Raw genomic sequence first — 20,980 nt, 5'->3', positions numbered from 1 at the left:
CGAGTTTTCTTTTCATTTTTTTTTTTTAAAAAGGGGCCGAAAGCCGAATCAGCTTTTTATTAAGGACAAAAAGTATACGAGTCGGCTGCCCAAACAGTGAGTTAGTTTAAAACGAGTATTTGGTGAGGGAGGGAGGGAGGGGGAGTCGAGGGTGGCTCCCCTAGCTTTAAACCCTACTTTGAAACCCTAACCCTAGTATGAAACCCTAGTTTGAAACCCAAACTCTAGCTTTAAACGAGGGAAAAAAGTATACGAGTCGGCTGGATAGCAAATGCCCAAACATCTTTTTACACGCGTCGGACCGTGGCCGCCGTCGCTAAAAGTCAGAGTGGGAAATCACGGTGTGGAGTAAAACCATGTCCCAGTTGGAACAGGGTGTCAGCAGGGACTGTGGTCCGCCGCCCGGGCCGCAAAGAACCGCGGAAGAGCCGCAGAGATCCGACTTTACTGGCGGATCACAGGCGGCGGGCCCCGCCGGCCCCTCAGCACTTGCCCACGTACTAATCTGCCGGCCCTGACCGGGCTTCCCGGTGGAGCGGTGGTGCCCGCCCAACCGGCGCTCTGGGAAAGGAAATCCAGCCCAGATGCTGCCACTTGGGAAATGTTTTAAAAATGCTCCTTTTGGGTCCTTAAGGGGGCGCTGGTCACTTGACAGCCGTGGTTTAGGATGGTTCCGGAGAACCGTGACCACATGAACAAAAAGCCTCATTCATTTGAGGACAGCAAGGGGATACTGGGTCACAACACAGTGCCCTTGAGCAAGGAGCCCAAACCCCGGTGGTGGGCAAAACCATTGACCTACATTTATTTCATAGCATTGATCTTGGCTGCATTCCTTCCATTACGTGAATAGTGGACAGATTCTTTCATCAGATTTCAAAGCTCATCATCACTGTCAGGATTTACGGACACAAAGTACCCCCCAAAAAAATAATAGAAAAGTGTCGAGTCAGTTTGAGGCTAGAAAGACATCAATCGACGGCCACTCTCTACGGTGCTGGACAACCCGAACGGAACGACACTGGTTCTCTTACAGATTAGGCAGAAATAAATAATGTAAGTACTTAATGCCTTTATTTAATAACGAGCAATTAATTGGTTCGGGTTTTGTGGGGCCGTGGGGATGGGGCTGATTGGGTGGGGACTGAGGGTGTAAGAGGCAGTTTGGGGGTGAGGAGTGATTATCTAAAAGACCATAATGAATTCTACTCTGTCTTAAATTTAATTGTAATGTCATTAGAAATTGTGAAATTTGAGAAAAAAAGGAAGACATCTTTAAAGGAGAAAAAAAAAGTAGCAACATTCTGCAAACAGATAGAAACAAACAAGCAAACAGAGGGACTGAAAAATAGCTGGCCCACTAACCAACCAACCGTCTAGTTGAGCAACAACCAGTTCGCTAACCAAACAACCAATCCATCAACCAACCAGCCAGCCACCCAGTTAATCACCAAGAAAACCGCCCAACCAAACAGCTTACTGAAAAAAAACCCACCAAGCAATCAACCAACAGCTAAAAAAAGTTAGCTAACAAGCAAGCTAGCTCACAAAAATGGCAAATCAGTGCAACTTTGTAAAGGACAATATAAATAACAGCTATGATGCTAGTGGCTAAAAACATGTTTGTTTTAACGCGGTTGTCTACAAACAAGCAAATAAGCAAAATGTTCCTACCGGAATTCTTGAGTTGTGTGTGGTATCTGTGTAATCCTTGGACTGATTAGCCATCAGAACATCTTGGGAGTTTAGAATTTGATTGGCCGACACTTGGTGTTCTTCTTGTTGGTTTCTGGAATGACAAAGACAGCTTACTACCCCCTGGTGGAGTGGTGGATACTTTTTATTGACCCCCAAAAAGTTTTATTTGATTTAAAATGTCATCTCTCAAACCAACGTTCTGTTTCCACAACATTTTCAAACATTAAAAGCACTTTTCACCTGGACCTCCCAGGTGGGACTTGTCTCAGGTAGACGTCGCCCGAGGGGGGTCAGCATCACCCCTGTTGGCCAGGCGTGGCGGTGCCATATTAAAGCTCCCCCATTTGATTTCGGCCTGACTGTCATTATATCGTAAAAACATAGTGTGTGTGAAGTTGAGCGCGATGAGCTTTCATCCAGACTTAATTATAGTGTGTTGTGTAGCCATCTTTCGCTGGGCAGTTTTTTCCTAGTGCTCTTTTAAGCCCCCCCCCCCCTCCCCCTGACACATTCTTTTATTGTGTGTTAATCACAAGGCGACGCAAAGCCGTTTGCGGTGGATTTCCTCACCGGTCCGTACACGAATCCCGAGCGCTGCGGCGGCCGAATGGAATGTGATGCCGACGCATCTTTGCTTAAGCCATTCAAAGGTGTACAAGTTTGCAAACGTAAAAAAAAAAAAAAAATCACCAGCCAAAACTCGCTTGCCATTCGACCAACTAGCCAGCAACATAGCTTACCGCCAAAGCAGCTAACCAGCTAGCCAACTATTTAACTCACCAAGCGGGTAACCAACACAATTGATTTATGACTGCAAGGATTTGAGTTTTCTTAATGACAAGCCTTTCACGCCACACAATTGTATGAACATGCAAAGAAGAGAGGCCTTTCTTTTCAAATCCTGCGTGTGAAGTTGTGCAGATAAATGAGACGATTTTGACAGGAGATGACCATCAAAAGGAAATGCGTCCTCTGAACGGTGATGACGGCCAATCCCCCATGGGAATTTAATTCTGTGTCATTAACTTAAGAGGCTGCCATAAAACACTCCACGTCCTTCATGAAGGAAATCATTTGCCTTTTATCAGATTTTTATGATTCTTTTGCTTTGTACAGTCACACGCTAGGAATGCGTTCTCGCCTGCGTGTTTGTTTGCCACATGGCCGAGTCCTGCCACATTCCACCTTTCACATCAAGTGACGCCAGATGCCAAATTGTTCCTCAACCGAGATTATAAGGACACCAACTGAGAGAAATTAGTATGACAATGTGTTCTCTATTGGGGAAAATCTTCCAATCCTAACTGGCAAAATGTCTCCGAACCTCTGAAAAAGAGTGGCTGCTGATGCTGCTGTTCTGGCACCGGAACAGACTGCAGCATCAAGCATGACGACGCCACCGAGGAGTCATAACGCTGATTAACAGCTGCCTCTGATTAAAGATCAATGGCCGGGCTTTCAAAGGTGATTTGTTTCATAAATTAGGATGCCCACTGTCCATTAACGGCCTCTGTGACACACTAACAGATTGGGACCCTCGCCGGGGACCGCCACGCAGACCATAGATCACCCATTGCTCCCCCCCACGCGGTTTATGGACGAGCTTTTATTTTGGCGGCGTGTTCAAATGTCACATCCGTCAAGAGATGCCGGCAGGGTAGCCAGATGTGCGCCACAATGGCTTTTCGCTCGTGTATCAATGCAGGCCAAGATGGCCATAGACAATCTAGTTTTGAACTGAAATCTAGAACAGGTTGAAGAATCATTCCAAAAGGCAAGACAATGTTAGAGTAACATTTACCATTGCAATAGAGCGCCACGTTGTGCCCCGATGCTAGTTGACTAGCAGCCAAGGCCAATGGAGGCCTTTGCCACAGAAGCTTGGAGAGCAGCCCGATGCTGGTTTTATAGGTTCCAGGGACAAAGCAGTTGCAAACAAAACTGTCAAGATTGAGAGATTCTTCCATTTATTCAATTTCAAAAGACCATTCCAAGGTGTCTACTGTCCACCCTGCAATACAGAGAAGTAGGTTAAGCTTAGAATACAAACTCAATCAGTTGTCGTGTTAATACTCACCCATCTCCGATAGAAGCGAGGAGTTAGTTTTACTTGGGGAGGGTTGTAAGTGTTGTAGTAGCGGGGAGGTAGTTCTACTTCTTTTGGCTGGTTATAACGGCCGTAGTCAAAGGTGGACGCTGAATTGAGTCTGTCGTTTGGGACACGCCTTTGAATAGCAGCCTGTTCAGGGTTCCGGAGGGGTCCGGCAGTGTTCACCCAAGGCCATTGGGGCTCAGATTGCTCATTCTTCTCATAGTGGAGGTCCTGGTTGTAGTTCCTGCCACGTTCATAGGTGCTGCTGAAGTGAGTTGCTGTGCCTGGGGGATAGTGGCCCATCAAGAAATAGTAGTCGAAAGGATAAGGCACATCAGGTCTAGGTGGTGGGAAGAAGTTAGGGGGCAGGGGTGAGACCCTTTGTGGCAAGTCCACAGGAACTGGCAGTGGTTGGTAGAAGGGAGGAGGTTGCGGGGCGCCTTGGGTTTCATGCTCTGATTCATAGTCACCATGCTCAAAGGTTTTTTCAAGTCGGAACAGCTCACCGGGCTGGAACTCCGGATGACGGGGTGGGAGTATTGGGACAGAGCCTAGCCCTTCAGGATCAACTGGTAGCACAGAATCAGTGACTGGCAACTCAGGGACTTCAACACCACCTAACACAGTTTGCGCCGAAAAGTCAACCATGTCGGGAAGGTTTTCAGCATTGCTTGGGATTTCAGGAATTGGAACTGGTTGTTCAATACCTGGGAGCAGAATCAGCAAGAATCCATTAGAGAGAAAAAAATAATAAAATCTAAAGCACAGTCAAAAACAGAAAAGCTACAAACCATAATTCCAGTCACCAGCAGAACCAGCGTCAGTTTTCACAGCTGGAAACCTTGACTCAGCAACTCTATGCTGCTGTGGGAATTCTTGCCTTGGCAGTTGGTGCAACAGAGTTTGGGGAGGGTAGCGATTCCTCGGGAAAGACCTGGGGCCAAGAGCTAAACAGAAATTGAGACTTAGGTTCAGTTTGAAATCAAATTCTGCCATTCCAAGAGTTGGCCTTTATTTTTAAGTAACATTTCACCTTGAGTCTAACTACACCTCGGAGATAACGCCCCAAAAAAATCCTTATTGTTAAAAGCAGCAGCTTACCTTTCCTAACTGGATGGCAGAGAGCGGCACCAGCCATCAGAACAAGGAGCAAAGTCCTGTCAGAACACAACCATTTGACAAAAGTTAATTCCACAACGCCAGAACCATAACTAGTACAATTGATCACTCACCCAGAAGACACCCAACCGGTCATGATGACAGCAAAGGAGCAAGTCGTGACTCGGTCAAGTCCGGGGAGGCATTTTAAATGGTGCCGGTGGCAAGTTCTGACCAATCGGGAGTGGGCGGCTTGACGGGCCACAGCTGCCTCACGTGCAGTCCTGACGAGGTTGCGGACAGACACGCATGTCAATCAATGATTTTCACTGAATTTTCATTTTATATTCCAAACATTTCATTGTGTGGGGGACCTCTTGGTAGTGCCGGGCAAAATGAAGCTTCCTCAACCAGTTGGGTACTGCTTCGGCATAAAAAAGGTTGATTACACAATACTGCATTCACATTAGCTCTCTATCGACACCCGCTGGACAGTGGCAAGTCTAGCAGATAAAATCTTGAAATGCTTTTAACATGAATTGTGAAAGAATGTGGCGAAATGAATCATTGAGGTTTTCCAGCTCATCGGCTTGCAGACCTTTAAGCTTCTTGGTGCTTTAGTTGCGCTATGGTGTCATCAGACAGTGAGAAACACAATGAAATAAGATGGCTAGCTTAAAAGTGACTAAAAGTCAACCGTGTTTTGCGGTTTTAGCGCTAGGTGTGTAGTGCAAATACGGAAAACAGAATATGAACGTGTATGAATGACCTAAAATAGGACTGAGTTTAAAAGTGTCCAGATCTGACAGAACTCGAACCCACAACTACACATTCAGAGGTCGGCCACTCTATCCGCCGTGCTAAACGAGCACGACGTAACTCAAAAAAGCATCGCCTGCTTCATTTTGCCCATCGCTACCTGTAAATCTAAAATTAAACATCTAGATATCTGTCTAGGTTTACGTATTTGAAATCGACAACAACTTTTAGCGAGAACATTTTTTGTTTTGATCTTGGATTCTACCCTGAGGCTACTGAATCAAAGACATTTGGAGAAAAGAGTCCACTCGACGATCGGTGACAACCAAGTAAGGCTTTGCTCGCCACAGCACTCATCCTGGATGTCTCTTAGTCGTGCAGGTGTACCTAATGTTGTGGCCTGCGGGTTGCTGATGAAAAGCTGCAAGTTGAAGCTTCCTGTCGAAGTGGGGAGCGGAACGCGAGGACTCGGCGGCGTCGGCGGCGTCTTCTTCTTCTTCTTGTGGCTGAAAGCGAGCGAAGGGCCATAAAAGACATGCAAATGTGCGCGCGGTGTCGGCGGCACATGCCTTCATTAAGATCTCATTGCTCCCCACGCAGCTTGAGACGCTGCCAAATGTGCCACGGCTCGACATTGTAACAATTTCCGGCACTCCACATGTGTATTTCCTGCCTTTCTAATCAGAATTCTATTTTGCGTCTCAAAAGGGGCTCCATTCAAACGCACATTAGCAGCCCTCGGCAGCCCTAATGTGGCTGCTCGGGGCCGCGGCCCGCCAGCTGCATCCACTTGTCACTCGGCGCCGCACGTGCCCTCGCTGACTCGCTCGCTCCATATTTGTCTCAACCGGAGAATATCGATACGCGCGTTTGTGGATGCTGACGGCGGCGACGCGCGGCCGTCACCGATGCTAATGTGATACGATGACCAATAGGCTCATCGATTAATCGGCAATCAATTTTTCATTTTGCTTTCAATGCGATGACACGATACAATAAGATTTATTATGACGCGAGATAGGATAGGATACGATTCCATACAATTTGGATGTTAAAGGCCACGCTCCACTTCGATAAAGACACGATTTACTACGATTATACGATACATTTCCTCCATATGTGACGCGGTCCGATGTGACTACCATGTAATTGTACATCAACGAGATTAACGGAAAGTGTGTGTGTGTGTGAGATTTCGGTCCACTTAAGTTTTTGTTGTTGTTGTCGTGGGGCGTAGATTTGAGCGGGATGCAAATTGGAGCCGATCTTGATCCAAATCTAGCGGATTTTCCCGTGCAGCCGCCGCATTCTCCAAACAAATCAAACGCAGAGAGAACTCAATTATGACGGATCAATAATTCAGCATTCCCAATTATTCTTTAATTGTAAGACGGCGTATCAGCCCATCTGACTGCGCGTGTGTTGTTACCCTGCAGAGCTTTTGGCTGATTGTTTGGATGAGATTAGATATGCGTGTGTGTGTGTGTGTGTGTATCAAGCAAGAGATCAGGCAATGTCAGGCAACACACACACACACACACACACACACACACACACACACACACACACAGGCGTGCGCGCGCACAGCCTTAATGACACAAACACATCACATAAAGCCAAATGCTGCCACTAAAATTTGCATGGTGCTCAGTAATGCATTAGTGAACATCACTTGGCAATCTGTTCATACGGCCTTAATTGGATTTTAATACTGCCTCTGATCTTGTTTTCTAATTAACGGCGGTGGCTGGCGACCAAGCAGAACCGTGCACCCGCCGACACCTTTGATCCCTGCCATATGGAGCTCCTCCCGCATGTGGGGGGAAAAAAAAGGAAAAAATTCCTCACCTAGACGTGGGCGAGCAACCCGCCTCCCCCCCCCTTTCCCCACGCGCGCTCCAACATCCCCAAATCAAAATGGATGCACGAAGCAGAGGTGGCAAAGAGTGGCGGCGTGTGTCGTCCTCGCATCCCGCCGGCTTTGTTATTGATTAATTTCTCTTACAATCGCTTGTGATCGCATGATACATAAAACATGAGGGGAAGGGGGGAGGATGGGGGGGTGGGGGCGCTAATGCACGTAGCTTAGCACGACATGTCACGAGCTCCTCTAATCAGTTTATGTTGTCGCTTTTACACCAAAGTGCGTCCTTTCCCGATATTGGCTGACCTCTTTCGAGAGTCGACTTGGGCCCACTTAAAGACACGGTTCCGAATTTGACTGAAAGTGCGAAAATTCAGTCGTCAGTCAAGAATGTAACACTGTAAATGTAAAATTTGGAATGCTAGCAAAATTTTAAAGGCGGGTTTTTATGGGGGGGCGGGGTTTGTAACCATCGTTATGAGGGACAGGTAAGCTTCCTCCGACGGCAGCAGCGGCACACCGCCGGAAGGTTATTTGCAGTCACTTGACGAGGCGAGTGTTTGTTCTTTGCTTGGTTTGTTGTTACGCGTGGCAGCTAGCCAAAGCACAAAACTTTGAGGAGTGGCGGAATGCACCCCTGGCCGTGGAAATTCCTGCCCTAGATGCTTTTTACGAAACAGCGGCCAGGTGGATGGGACTGACGCGAGCGAGGCCTGAAAAGATCCTCGGCGGGCCCTTGTTCTCTCGTTACGTGACTTTTGGGTTGGGAGTCACCGGCGAATGTGACCTTCAAACTTACACAACGTGGCTCAATTACAAACAATGACGTGGAATCTTTCGCCCAGAGGAAAGGACAGAAATAGACAAGGGGAAAAAGGAAATGATGAAAAATAACACAATGTCGCAGAGAAGAACTCCATGTACCGTAATTTTCGGACTATAAGTCGCACCGGAGTATAAGTCGCACCAGCCATAAAATGCCCAAAAAAGTGAAAAAAAAACATATACCGTAATTTTCGGACTATAAGTCGCACCGGAGTATAAGTCGCACCAGCCATAAAATGCCCAAAAAAGTGAAAAAAACCATATATATGTATATAAGTCGCTCCTGAGTATAAGTCGCCCCCCCCACCCAAACTATGAAAAAAAACCGCGACTTATAGTCCGAAAATTACGGTATATGTATATAAGTCGCTCCTGAGTATAAGTCGCCCCCCCACCCAAACTATGAAAAAAAAACGCGACTTATAGTCCGAAAATTACGGTACATTTTGTGGAATATGTATTCCGGAACAAATCTGCTATTTACTTTTCTGCATTGTGTTGGTGTGTACACCTGTAGCGCCCGAGTGGCGTTTGCAGACTAGCGTGCCGCGAGGCCCCCGTGCGCTAATCCGCCAGCGCCGAGCTGCCGAATCCAGGTAAAGCGATCCTAAAGCCCGAGCTCCGGCTCCGCTCGGCCTTGCGGAGCCGCCGCTATTAGCGTCTGCGAGGAAGATCAGACGGCGGGGAATATCCGCTCAACTCAAGAGGACCCCGTCTGGACCCAGAGCCACATTTTGACAAGTTAATCTCCTCTTTGACGGCACGCAGAAAAAAAAAAAAAGGGGATTCAGACTTGACCGTGTTCTTTGCGAAATTCCTTCCTCGCCAACGTCACGGACGAGCTGCGTCTTTGTCTTGCGTCTAAGGAAACTTTTAAAAACTGGTCACCACCTGCAGAACTAATTCGAGCCAGTGATGAATAAACACTACTTTTCCAGAAGTTTCAAAGTTTGATTTGACTTTTAAAACATTTTAACACAACAGCTAACTAACTCAATTATTATTTTGATTCAACGTACATAAAGTTTTTACGCTCTGACGCTAAGAAGCATTCTGGGGTCAGCGGCGAAGCGTGCATGCAAAGAGTTAAAAGTTTGAGCGAGCTAAGCCGCCTCAGGCTGGCGGCGACGTCGGTATTCGGCTGCCGAGTTGTGACCCGAGGGCCGCTTTGCATTGCTGATACGACTTGTCTTTTGTCTTGTGAGAGCGTGCCAGAATGTCCGAGGGCTAAGTACTGAGGGTGTGTCCGTCCGTCGCCGCCGCCGCCGCCACATTTTGGACGTCGCAGGGCAATTGATTCTATTGGAATGCAAATCTGTGTACTGCGTACTTAAAGCATGTTTAGCATAGCGAGCTAATACGTAGCCTAGCGCTACCTAGTTTCACGTGGGTGTTTTAATCTTCCACCTTGGATGGGTTGAAGTGTTGAACTCGTTTCAGCTCAGTATCCCGTTTTGATCACACGCTTGTCAAAGCATCGGCTCCGATTACAGAGCATTGGCTGCTGACGGGCCAACGTTTAATCCACTTATTGCAAGGTGACACCTCCTTACTGTTCCCACTAAGCAAAGACGAGAATCGTCGCTGTCGGACGATAGATAACCTTGCGCGAGTTCAAAACGGCATTCTGCATCTGGCTCCGTTGGCTTTTTATAGAAGATGAGCAAACTGGGCTGGTGATGGTAACGCTCAGAGTTAACTTAATTGGCCCTCGCGCAAATGTTTGCACTCTGCCGTGTTAAGCTTGCGTGCCATTAACCGTCGGACTAACTCGTCGAGCAGCTTCGGCGCAGCTGCCCAGCAAACGACGGCGGCGGCGGGCCGGCAACTTCCCAAAATGCTGCGTGCAAGTCTCCGATCCGCATAAACACTTGGAAGCTTTTAATTCGGGATTTGGCGCGCTGAATAAATGTCATGTTTTGATGCAATCAAGGCAAAGTCAGTGGAGCGTCGAGCGCTTTGATGCCTCGCACATTAAAAGACGTTTAAGGGCTGGGGAAACGCTAAACCGCGTCCGATTATTGATGGAAAAGTCCGTTTGGGCGGCCCTTTTGTTGCATTTTTTTGCAGCAGCTCGTAAATATCCAAAGACTGTGTTCAAATGCGAGTTGCAAACAAGATATCGGCAATGGCGAAAGGTAAACGCCGTACGTGCGCAAATCCAATCGAGCGGCGTTCGACAAACATGTTTGTGTCAATCTAAAGCGCTCGCTCTCCGTTCATTTGCATTTTCCTTGACGGCCCGACGTTTTAGTGTCTGCTTGAAAGACGGCAGACGATCTTTAAGGTGGAAGGACAATTTTGATCATTTAGAGAGGACAAAGGCAACAAAACAAAGTGATTTGCCTATAAAAGCGATACAAGGCCTCCAGGCCATCTTCATTAGAGAGCCCACTTTAGTCAGCGCCTGCTCGTCATTAGCAGACCGCAATAAGTCCAAAGCCTTTTGACGACATTGTTCGATAATTGCCCCGTGAAGGACAAACAAGAAGGCGTGCATATGAGAGGAAGGAAAAAAAGAAAATGGAAAAGGTGTCGTTATTGAAGCGCGAGCACCGACGCAGACTCGGAGGCCTCGGCTCTTCTTCGCCGCCATTGTGCTCCAAGGCCGTGTGATGTCAGAGTGGCTCTCAATCTCGACACATTAGGAGGTGAAGAGAGGCCTTCTTTGTGGCCACCGTGCTCGGCTATTTGCTAGCTTCAATTAGGACGCCGCCACGATGGGCATGATGCCCAAGTGACTTCTTTTTTCCGGGTTCAAGTCCATGAACTATGGCGAGAACGTGATCGAATTATAGACATCAAATCCTCTCAGCTCGTCTGTACAGCATTAATACCGCTATTTTTTTGGGGGGTATAAGCGATTGTCTGTTTACATGTGTTGCTGCACCAACTATGTTCAATCCATTGCAGCACCAGAATATTGTTTCATGCGAAATTGTAAGTCGATTGTAAGTTGTAAGACGCTCATGTCAAAGATAGCGACCGGTTCTCCACGTCAGTATGAGTTGGAATCAAGTGAACTTCAAGTCAGTCTAAGCCAATCAAGAGCGTGCACGCTGAGAGCGGTCCAGGTCGAGGGAAGATTAAGCAAGTTGGCGCAACTTTGTCTGGCTGGCGTACAGGTTGCGCTTGTTTTGCTTCTCCCTTTTTTTCGGTGGGTGGAAAGAAACTTCCCGCGACATCCAAGAAGTCTGTTGGCGCCGCGATAGGACTCAGTAAGGTCACTCAGCCATAAAAGGAGCAAGCACAGGTTGTTCTTGGCACGGACGGAGGAGGAGAAGAAGGAGAGGAGGAAAAGCCTCCGCCCCAGCAGCAGCAGCAGCAGCAGCAACGGCAGCCGCCGCTACCTGATGACTTCTCCATCCGTTTTAATTGCTAATTATTTTGCGGGGTTTAACGCCTTTATTCAGACTGTCAGTGTGGAGTCGGGAGAGGAGGATTAGGTGCCCCGGGGGGACGAGACACTGGCACGGCCAGGACAGCTCATTTTTACACAGGCAGGGGAGGAGGACAGCTCATCTTTGATCTGGTTGGGGCTTCGCAGGCCAGAGGGGTGACAGCTGCACTTTCTTTAGCCCCGCATTTGAATTTGAATTCTATCTTAGGATGCAGCGCGCCGCGGACTTGGCAGGCCACTGGAGTAATCTGCTCGGCACAAGCGCCCGGGCCTTTTCTTCCTGTGTGCCCTCGCCGAGATTGGAGTAATTAAACTTAAATGGGATGCATTAAAAACTCGCTGGTGCCGAAGAGGAGGTGGCGGCGGCGGCGGCGGCGGTGACCGTGCCAGCCGTGAATGGGTTGGGGGCTCTCCTTTCTCTACGCTTCTCTAATCCTGACAACTGCGTGCGCGCTTTGATGCGAGTTAGCGCCAGCGAGGCGAATGGCTACAACGCTGACCCTGCGGGCGCCATCGTGTCGCGGCGACGCGTGTTTGCACGCTTTGGTGGCGATCGCGTTCCAGTCACCCGGGCCTTCCGAGTTGTGGTATTGAGGAAGGTGTTGAAGTTTTTTTTCTAGATACTAGTTTGGAGAATTCATTTAATTATACAAACAAATGAAGGAATACAAATGCAAATACTTGGGGGGAAAACCCGTTGACACAAGTTGGACACACCCTTAGCGGAGTGCACGTGTGTGACTGTTGCGTGTCCATAATGTCCCGGCGCGGTTATACAACGGACTGGTCGAAACAGGAAGCACGACTTTGGCTGCCAAGGAACAAAACGCAGAGCATTGCGGCGCAAGTGACAGCCGCTCCCATTTTGGCAGCTGTCTGATGCGGACACTCGCTTAATTGCGGCTAAAAGTCACGACTCGGGGAAACCGGACCATCAAGGTGGATTTCAAGCTGTCGAGATGCATCGGGCACACGCTTATTTGGATGCCGTCATATGTCGGGAATGTGGACTGAGACAAAGGCCAAACATTTGAACGCGCATGTGACTTACTTTGAATCATAAAAAATAAACACTTTCGTTTCGTCCGTATTTATTGTCATTTATTTGGAATGTATTATTTCTAATTTATTTTTTGTTTGATTGCATTTATTTAATTAAATAACTTATCATTTAAGCCTCATTCGAATCTTTAAAACTTTTCCACGCCACCTCATCTCCAAATTCCGAATGGCCGATTTGAAGTGCGCCGTGCGTTACACTTTGCTCATCGAGCCACCAAACAAACAGAACAATAAATCAGACAGTCATCTCGCGATCGGCCATAAAAGGCGAAACGAAGGCCCGAGCCAGGAAACACTCAATGCCCCCCCGCCCTCGTTTTTTTTTTTAGCAGTTAACGCCTACGGCCCAGAGCATGCACAAGTCTGTCCTGCTAGCGTTACATGTTGGATCAAATATTCCCCTTTGGGGCCTCGGCAGGCGCCAGGTGTAGCAACAGGGTGGCCACGCACTCAAACCGCCGTTTCGAGACAACAACAACATTTGAAGAGCAAAAAAATAATAAAACACTTACTGACCAATCACAGCACAGAACAGACAACGCCAACGAGTTCAATGATTCGCTTTGGGTCAATGTTTTGCTTTTGTGAAAGTACAATAAAAACGTAATTACACTTTACGGCACGGAAACAATGGACTCAATCACGAGATGCGCCGTTTTTATCAAAGCGACGACCACGTCACTTCGCCGAGACCAACAAAACTAAGCGTGTTGTATCTGTCATGTCAAGACTCTTCTGGAGGATACCATTATATTTCCGGGGGGGACTTCTTTTGATAATAAGCCATAAATCAACGTTACTTCCCGCAACGTATACGAGGATAATTGACGACTTTAGTGTCATTCATCATCTTCGAAAAAAGTTTCTTCCTTTCTTTGTTGTTTTGCGACGAGCGAGAGCGGTCACCATCCATACACGCGTCCGTCCACATGAGCAGACAGACGAGGCGCCCAATCATACGCGTCCTCCTCACGTCTCGGCTACCGGGTCGAAAAATCAAGTGCGTGATTACAATCACGGCGCTATTGTGCCGAGCGAACCTGCCGGGGAGACGCTGGAGTGCTCGTTGAGCTAATAGTGAAAAGAGGCCTTGAATAACTCATTAAAAAGCATCTTGCCTTGTGATTCCGTGCCTTTGATTCGCTCGATTTGACGCCGCCGGTGCGAAAGGATGGGGGAAAAGCCCTCTCGAGCTGGATTGACGCCAGAAGTTTCCGGCGACATAATTCCAGTGTTTTGCTATCAAGTGGCCGGAGTCTGATTCGTGGTACAGTTTGGTAAAGAAGAAAAATAAAATACATTTAAAAAAATAAAAAGATTCTACCAGGCCTCGGACACCCAACCACCCACCCACCCGCGTATTTCCCACACGGCCTTTTAATTCTTATTATCTTTTTTAAAAGCGTGGCACGCCATTAACAATGACACTGGCCAGTCTAAAAAAAACATCAACTGGCCCAACCGGCTCAGATAAAGGTAATTATACGGCGGACCTACTGGGGGAGCAGTTTAGATTGCGATAGATGCGAGCAGGCCTCCGAGGTGGAAGAATGCACTTTAATAGATACCTGTCAAACATAATTAGCAATGTTTTTCCTGGATGACGCCGCGCTTGCGCGCCGCCTGCAGCCACAGCCTCAGTGCGGTTTGCCACCCAGCCGTCTTTTAATCGCGGCGCGTGAGAAAGGACCAGAAGGGCCTCTCCAAAGGCTGCGGCATGCTGGCGGCCGTCCCAACGCCGAGAGCTCGCCGCTCAGATAATTACAGGTGGGGCGGACTCTCTCGCGTTTGCCACTAAAGTATGCAGGCAGGTAGCAACTATGTATTTGCATTTTGCGCTACCCCGGCTGAACTAGGAAGGAAGGAAGGAAGGAAGGAAGGAAGCAACTTGGACTTTGCCAAGATTTACACACCAAACCTGACACTCGCAGAAGGAGCGAGCGTGCGAGTGACATTGTAGCCACTCGAAGAGCGCCATCAATAATTAAGACGACAAGAGTCGCTCGGTGTCCCCGCTGAGAGCAGCCCTTCAAACGTTTGAAGACGCTTTAAAAGGCGCATTAGCACCTCTTTGGCTCGCTTCCTTCCGTGCATGCGTGTGGCTAACGCGCCAGCCGTCAGATAACAAAATAACGTCATGTTTTGAATTCACTGGAAAAGTAGCATGAAGAAGGACTTCCTCCAAAAAGACCACAAAAAAAAACAAAAATCAACATATGACCTTCCATTAGCCTCTCCATGTGTTTACATTTCAGGGCTTCCGCCGTCAGGTGACTTTTGTTGTTGTTTTGTTGCCGTGTTTGTTATTCGTCGCGCTGCAAACTGGGCCGAGCGATGCGTCGGCTATCGGCGGCGACGGTGAGAACCGGCGCGCTAATTACCCGCCGACGCGCTCATCTGTCAGCGTCACTTATCCACAAAGATGATCACACGTATGACCGATGGGGAGGGGGAAAAAAAAAAAAACGGCGGAATGTGCTACACACAGTGTGTTTGTGTGTGTGTGTGTGTGTGTGTTGACAGTGAACTTGACCACTCTATGTTGAAGGACTGCAACAATGGCATGAGTGGAGGGGGGGGCCTCTCAGGAGGTCAAAGTTCACGCAAACTGCGCACAGGAGTAACCAGGCCGGCGCCCCCTGAGACTCTGAAGCAATGATCCTTGACATGTGCTGACACTTGTGTGTGTGTTCCTTAAGAGGCACAGCAGTCGCCTCCCTTGTGGGCTGCACCGCCGACTTTGGTTCTGAACACGCCCCGTCATGAAAGAGATTCCGCACGCCGCTTTTGTTCTTCACGTGCTCGTTTCTTCTTTTTTTCGTACAAATTTTTATCTGTGTCTGCGCGCCTCTCCCGAGAGCGGCCGCCCGCCCGCCCGCCAGTCGCTCCACTTACTAGGAAATACTTTCTAGATATGCAAATTGGCCGTCACGGGAGGGGAAGCGCTTACGCGGCGAGATACGGCCGGCCGAGCAGTCTTGTTGTCGCGACGACAACAAAAAGGAGAAGCGCGAGGGCTTAAGTAATTCACGAGGAGCGTGGCACACCTGCGTTACAGCACGCCGAGCTTGTCCAAGTGGCTACGCTAACTCTTTCAAATGTTTTCTTATCGACTTTACCAATGGAGACATTTTATTTCCATCATGGCCTCTTTCCGCCAAATTTTGCGAATGGATTTCAAGGCATTTTCCCCATTTCAGCAGTTTTGGACTGCAGGCGCTTTTTAAAGTCCCCCAAAAAGCAAAGTGCCGCGGCAGCCGCGAGACGTTTCCTCAAGTTAGCGCCGGTGCCACTGCTAGCTGCGACGCTAGCCCGCCTTTCAGCTTCTCAGCCGCTAATTAACACCGTGTATCTGTTGCGTTTGATGTGCGCCCGCCGAAATGCCGATAACGTGGCGGGCTTTATCTTTACCAGGTCTCTGCCGCTCGCTTGGCACCCTCAACGCTCCGAAATTTTTTTTTTTTCGCACATTTTTTTCCACACCAATGCCACTAAATAGATGAAAGATGTTAATTAGCGAGCGTTAAGAGGGACTGCTGGCTACATCTTTTTCTTTTTTTGGGGTGGGGGGAGGCGGGTAAGCTGTTTGCTGCTTTGAGCTAAGCTATGCTAATCAGCATTAAGTCTGCTGGCTTTGCAATGGATCTTATCTGTCCATTCCATAAAAAAATACAGAAACACACACATTTACCTTTTCTCACTCGTGGAGTCTGCGGAAAGTTTCATCATAGTGTGTCTATGGACTCGTCTGGATTCTAGTACATCTTATCACCCAGCGTAGGCCGACGTAATATTAAAATTCACGGGCGTGTATTCTTTATCCTCTGCAAAGACAGACTAACTGAGATGGTCTCCACATACCGAGTGTCCGTACGTTTGTCTTCCTGCCAGAAGCGGTGACACCGCCCGAAACCATTTTGTCCGACGCGCTCGTACGTCTTGTGCCTGTTGACACATCAGAGCCCAGCCGTGTTGCGGGTGGTCTCTGCCTCTCGTTTGAAGAGGAGAAAAAGTTTCGTGCGAGCCAGACACAAGCGCTGCAGGGCCAGTCTGCAGTCTGACAGATGTCAGTCACAACGCATTATTATAGGATATGCCCATCTTTTCTTTCATAATTATTTCTGCTTCACCACACCCCTAAAAATGCTCAAGAAATTAGACAACAGCTGCTGCTGCTGACTTTGGAGTCGCGTTGTGTCAATATGTTTGAGTTCCGAATGATCCCATTTCGAGCAGGCTGTCAGCGTTACACGCTGGACCGGCACTTAGTGGGAATGAAGATGCGCTTAGTGCGTCACGGGCCCTCCACCGTGTCGCATTTGACAAGCCGGCTTTGGCATGGCCGCCGACCGCCATGTTTGAGCTCGCTGCCACATTTCACGCCGAGCCAGCCGGGCTTTGCCAGGCCCGCTGGGTACGGCTGCCAAATTTCTTGTCATTTAGTGCCACGGAGCACGCTCCTTCGAGCCATTTGGACGGGTTTTGCAAGGCTAGCGGGGGTGAAGTTCAGCGCCAGTTCCAAAGCAAGCGAGAACACACATATCGGTTTCAAGCCACGCATCGACATGACACGAATGACATGACATGATTATGTAGAATTACTGCACCCACTACTGCCGCCTGCTGGTGTGGAGCTGATTTATTTTTCAGTGGGGCATTGCACTATCAACACTGCTGCCAACCTCTCGGGTTGTTTAAATTTTAGCATTCAAGGCTCGGCTGACAAAAGAATCAATTTGTCCGCTCTTCTCTGGGGCCGCAGTTGAGCACTTTAGCAGCCAATTGGCCCGACACTCATTACCTGGCTAATAAATCACCAGCGGCGCGACCACTCGAAAAATTACTCGGCAAAGCGGGCCGGGAGGGGAAGTGAACCGAATGAGCGGCCCTTAACAAACTCGTGTTTGCTCTACGTGAAAAATAAGCACGTGTTGGAGAAAACGAGCCTGTAAAATGCATTTGGTGCGGGCCTTTTTTGTATTTTTTTCCTCTCCTTGCTTTCCCAACGGCTGGCTGCGGTGGTGTCATTCAAGATGTGGCCTTTGCGCACTCGTAAAGAACGCATAAAACACACATTGGGTGCCCGTAAAGCGCTTTGCAGAGGCGAGATTTATGTGGCGGCTACGCCGGTCCGAACGAAGAGCTTACTGCTCGGACCGAAACGTGCTGACTTTACGCCACGATGTGCGAATGGACAAACAGGTGATTACAGTTGCTGTGTATGTGACTGGACTGGGAAGAGACAAACTTATTTTTATGATGATTCGAAAGGCAAGTTGCGAATGACGTCAGTACAGGCTATTATTAGCATTCATATTTACGACCGGGCAGATTCTCCAGTCACCCTCTCATTTGGAATCTTAACAGGAAGTGGATCCCTCCGGACAAAACGAGCCTTGACATGTTCCCTCTGTCTGGAGGGCCGTGTCGAGGGCGACCTTTGAACCTCGGCTCTGTGGCTGAGCGCCTATTACGAGACTCTAATTGGCCGTGGAGCGCCGCGTAAAAGGAAGGGGGGAGCGACTAATTGCCGTTGTCGAGGCACACTTACACGCCTTCTAATTGGATGCTCACTTTTCTCCGTAATACATGTCGACATGCTTAAAGAAGTGTTGACACTCCCAAAGACAGAGAGACAACTCTACTTAAAATCACAAGTTACATTCGGAGGAGCGGAAATTAATTCTTTGTTTCTTCTTTTAACATTTTACTGTATTTTTATTTTTTATAAGACAAAGATGATTCTGTTCAAACACTTTTCTCAAGTCAAAGCAACTGACGCTGACCTTTAGGTAACTTAAAAGACAGACTGCCAACTGTTACATATTAAACTGTCGGCGTGTGCATATTGTTGATCTTGTTTGAATCAATTGTATGAAACAAATTAAGACGCCTATTAACTCTTAATTAGGCACTCATAATACAATTATGCCTTTACAACAATTAAAAGTTTTATAATCAAGAACCGAGCTATTACATAAAACTTTACTTTAAGAAAATATGATGTAAATAAACATTACTAGGATAGTTATCATTTCTTTTAGCTACATAAATGTGCCCAAGTAATTGCTGGTCTTGTCCAAATGTCATCGTAAGACAAGCCATCCGTTACAATCTCGGCGCAGTCAAACTCTCCGTCATACTTTAGTGGCCATGTCGGGAGATTAAAGACGTGACAATCAGGCGAGCGGCTCAAAGGACGTCGCCAGTCGGCGGCGGTCCGACGGAAGACGCCAAAGCGACACGGGAGGCTGGCTCCTTTTTGTCATGTCACTCGACATCCTTAGAATTTTTTGTTTGTTATGGGTTCCTAATTAAAACCACATTGATGCTAATTTACGTTAGCCCCTTTATGATTTTCACAGTACACTTTAGCATTAAGCTAGTGGATTTTCTAAACAAATCCCAAAAGTTCTAGTCTTATTGCTTACTCCCGCCTTGTAATAAGAGGATGACATTTTGCACAAAAAAGTGATTCTCGGGTGAAAAGAGGTCATTTCAATGAGAAGAGACAAAATGGAGGTCAGCTTTCAGAGGGGGAGTAATCAACATTGTGTTTGTCCTGGGGGGGTGGTTCAATCAACACGGCCTGGCTGGAGGTTAAAAGGTCAGACAGGTTGCGAGTGCACTGAAAGTTCATCCGCCGCGAGCCGCGTTGCATTGCGAGACGTCGGACCGGCGCGACAATGCTTGACCCGGCGTGACATGGGAGCAGAAACGTGAGCCGCGTCGCCGTCCCTTAAAACGCCTTATGCACACGATCCGCTGTCCTCCTTGCAACAGTAGCGCTCTTCCAAAGGTTGCACCCCCGCGGCGAGTAACTCTGCCCTGCCGTCTTGTGTGAGGGACTCCCCGGGCCCACCCCGGCGGAGCCTCCCCGACACAACACAGCCGAGGACAAGCGTGGCCTGCAGCAAGAACAACTCTCCAAAGCCTCCTTTATCCACCTCAAACAAAAAGACGGCGTCACCACGCCACTGTTCCCACCATCGGGCTCAAGACAGGGACACCAGCTGAATGCAAGTTTGGACACGGGCGCACCAGCGCACCTCAGCCCGTGTGCACCTTTTTACACCGCTTCAATGACTTAGGACACTTTCATACCCATTTACACGCGTATTTGAGGACGTCTCAACGCACCGCCATACACACCTGCGCGCACGTCGTTTCCCCAGTCTTTGGCGTGTTAGTACACCTTTGACATGCATGCACTTAAAAGCAGCTTTGTGTGGGACTTTGGAATGAAGCCTGAAAGCAGTCTTGTCAGTTGTGGCAGGATGGGAGGGGGCCAGAAAGAGAGAAACACACACACACACACACACACACACACGTACAGAACTGTTTCAACAGGTTGAACTTGACCAGGCAGGCTGGGTCAACGAGGTTATCGGGAGGCGTTTCTTTCATACATCGGCCAACTCTAGAGGTGGAAGTAAGTCAAGTGTGCAAGTTGTAGGCAAGTCTCATGTCTTCAACTTCCAAGCAAGTGCCAAGTTACTGCAGCGAGAATCAAGTCAGAGTCTCCGCCCAGGTTATTTCAAGTTAACAAGGTGAAATAAAGCACTAGAAAAAATATGTGAAAATTGAAAACTAATTGAAACTGTGTCATCAGTCCACGCAAAAAAAAATCGTGAACTCGAGTCTGACTGGAGTCAAGTCATGTGACTCGAGTCCCCCGCCTCTGCCACCTCTGCCATCCCCTTACCTCCCAGCTCTCTTCCCTGTACGGAAGCCATAAAATAACATTGTGATATAATGAGCTAATGATACGTTCTCGTGTTCAACGTACGGGGAGCAGCAGTCCATCAACGAGATCTAACCACGCGGTGGCAAATTTGCATAGCGTGAATACAAAGTGGGTCATTTGGAGCCGTCGTAAAAAAAAAAAAAAAAAAAATGGCGCCTTCGCTAAAGCCCCCGCCCCCTTCTGTGTTCAACGTACGCAAACGAGATGCCCGGACCATTTGACTCCAACAGGAGTCAGTGAAGGAATCATTATCCCTATGACCCCCCCGAGCTATTAATTCCATCTCTATAGACAAATTCATTTACATGAAAGCCCACACACACGTTTGCAGGCCCGCAGGTGAGCGCCAATCTAACCCAACATTTCATGCGATATTAGCATTCCTTGCCGCCCCACTGTGCCATTAATAAACCCCCCACACACTCCCCCGCTCAC

At 48.2% G+C, this 20,980-nt stretch overlaps 1 protein-coding gene across 1 annotated transcript; it reads right to left on the bottom strand.

Annotated features, from left to right (window-relative positions):
- Nucleotides 1-1,445: 1,445 nt before the first annotated feature.
- LOC119117915 lies at nt 1,446-6,219 on the bottom strand. Its single transcript, XM_037244555.1, has 7 exons — nt 6,035-6,219; nt 5,023-5,172; nt 4,892-4,947; nt 4,582-4,737; nt 3,776-4,497; nt 3,500-3,709; nt 1,446-1,789 (listed from the first exon to the last, which is right to left on the bottom strand). Exons 2-6 carry the CDS (start codon nt 5,043-5,045, stop codon nt 3,698-3,700), a joined length of 969 nt encoding a protein of 322 aa, XP_037100450.1. The 5' UTR covers nt 5,046-5,172; nt 6,035-6,219; the 3' UTR covers nt 1,446-1,789; nt 3,500-3,697.
- Between the last annotated feature and the right edge of the window lie 14,761 nt (nt 6,220-20,980).

This window comes from Syngnathus acus, chromosome 24 (genome assembly GCF_901709675.1).
Source record: "Syngnathus acus chromosome 24, fSynAcu1.2, whole genome shotgun sequence".
NCBI classification, from domain to species: Eukaryota; Metazoa; Chordata; class Actinopteri; order Syngnathiformes; family Syngnathidae; genus Syngnathus; species Syngnathus acus.
This window is presented reverse-complemented; position numbering and strand designations above follow the sequence as displayed.

Bases quoted from the DNA above. Each gene is read 5' to 3' on its own strand.
- LOC119117915 (XM_037244555.1), bottom strand. From the start codon at position 5,045: ATGACCGGTTGGGTGTCTTCTGG. The intron at 4,948-5,022 runs GTGAGTGATCAA...GTGTTCTGACAG, and splicing joins ACCGGTTGGGTGTCTTCTGG to GACTTTGCTCCTTGTTCTGA. The intron at 4,498-4,581 runs GTTTGTAGCTTT...TTCTGCTCCCAG, and splicing joins TGCTGGTGACTGGAATTATG to GTATTGAACAACCAGTTCCA.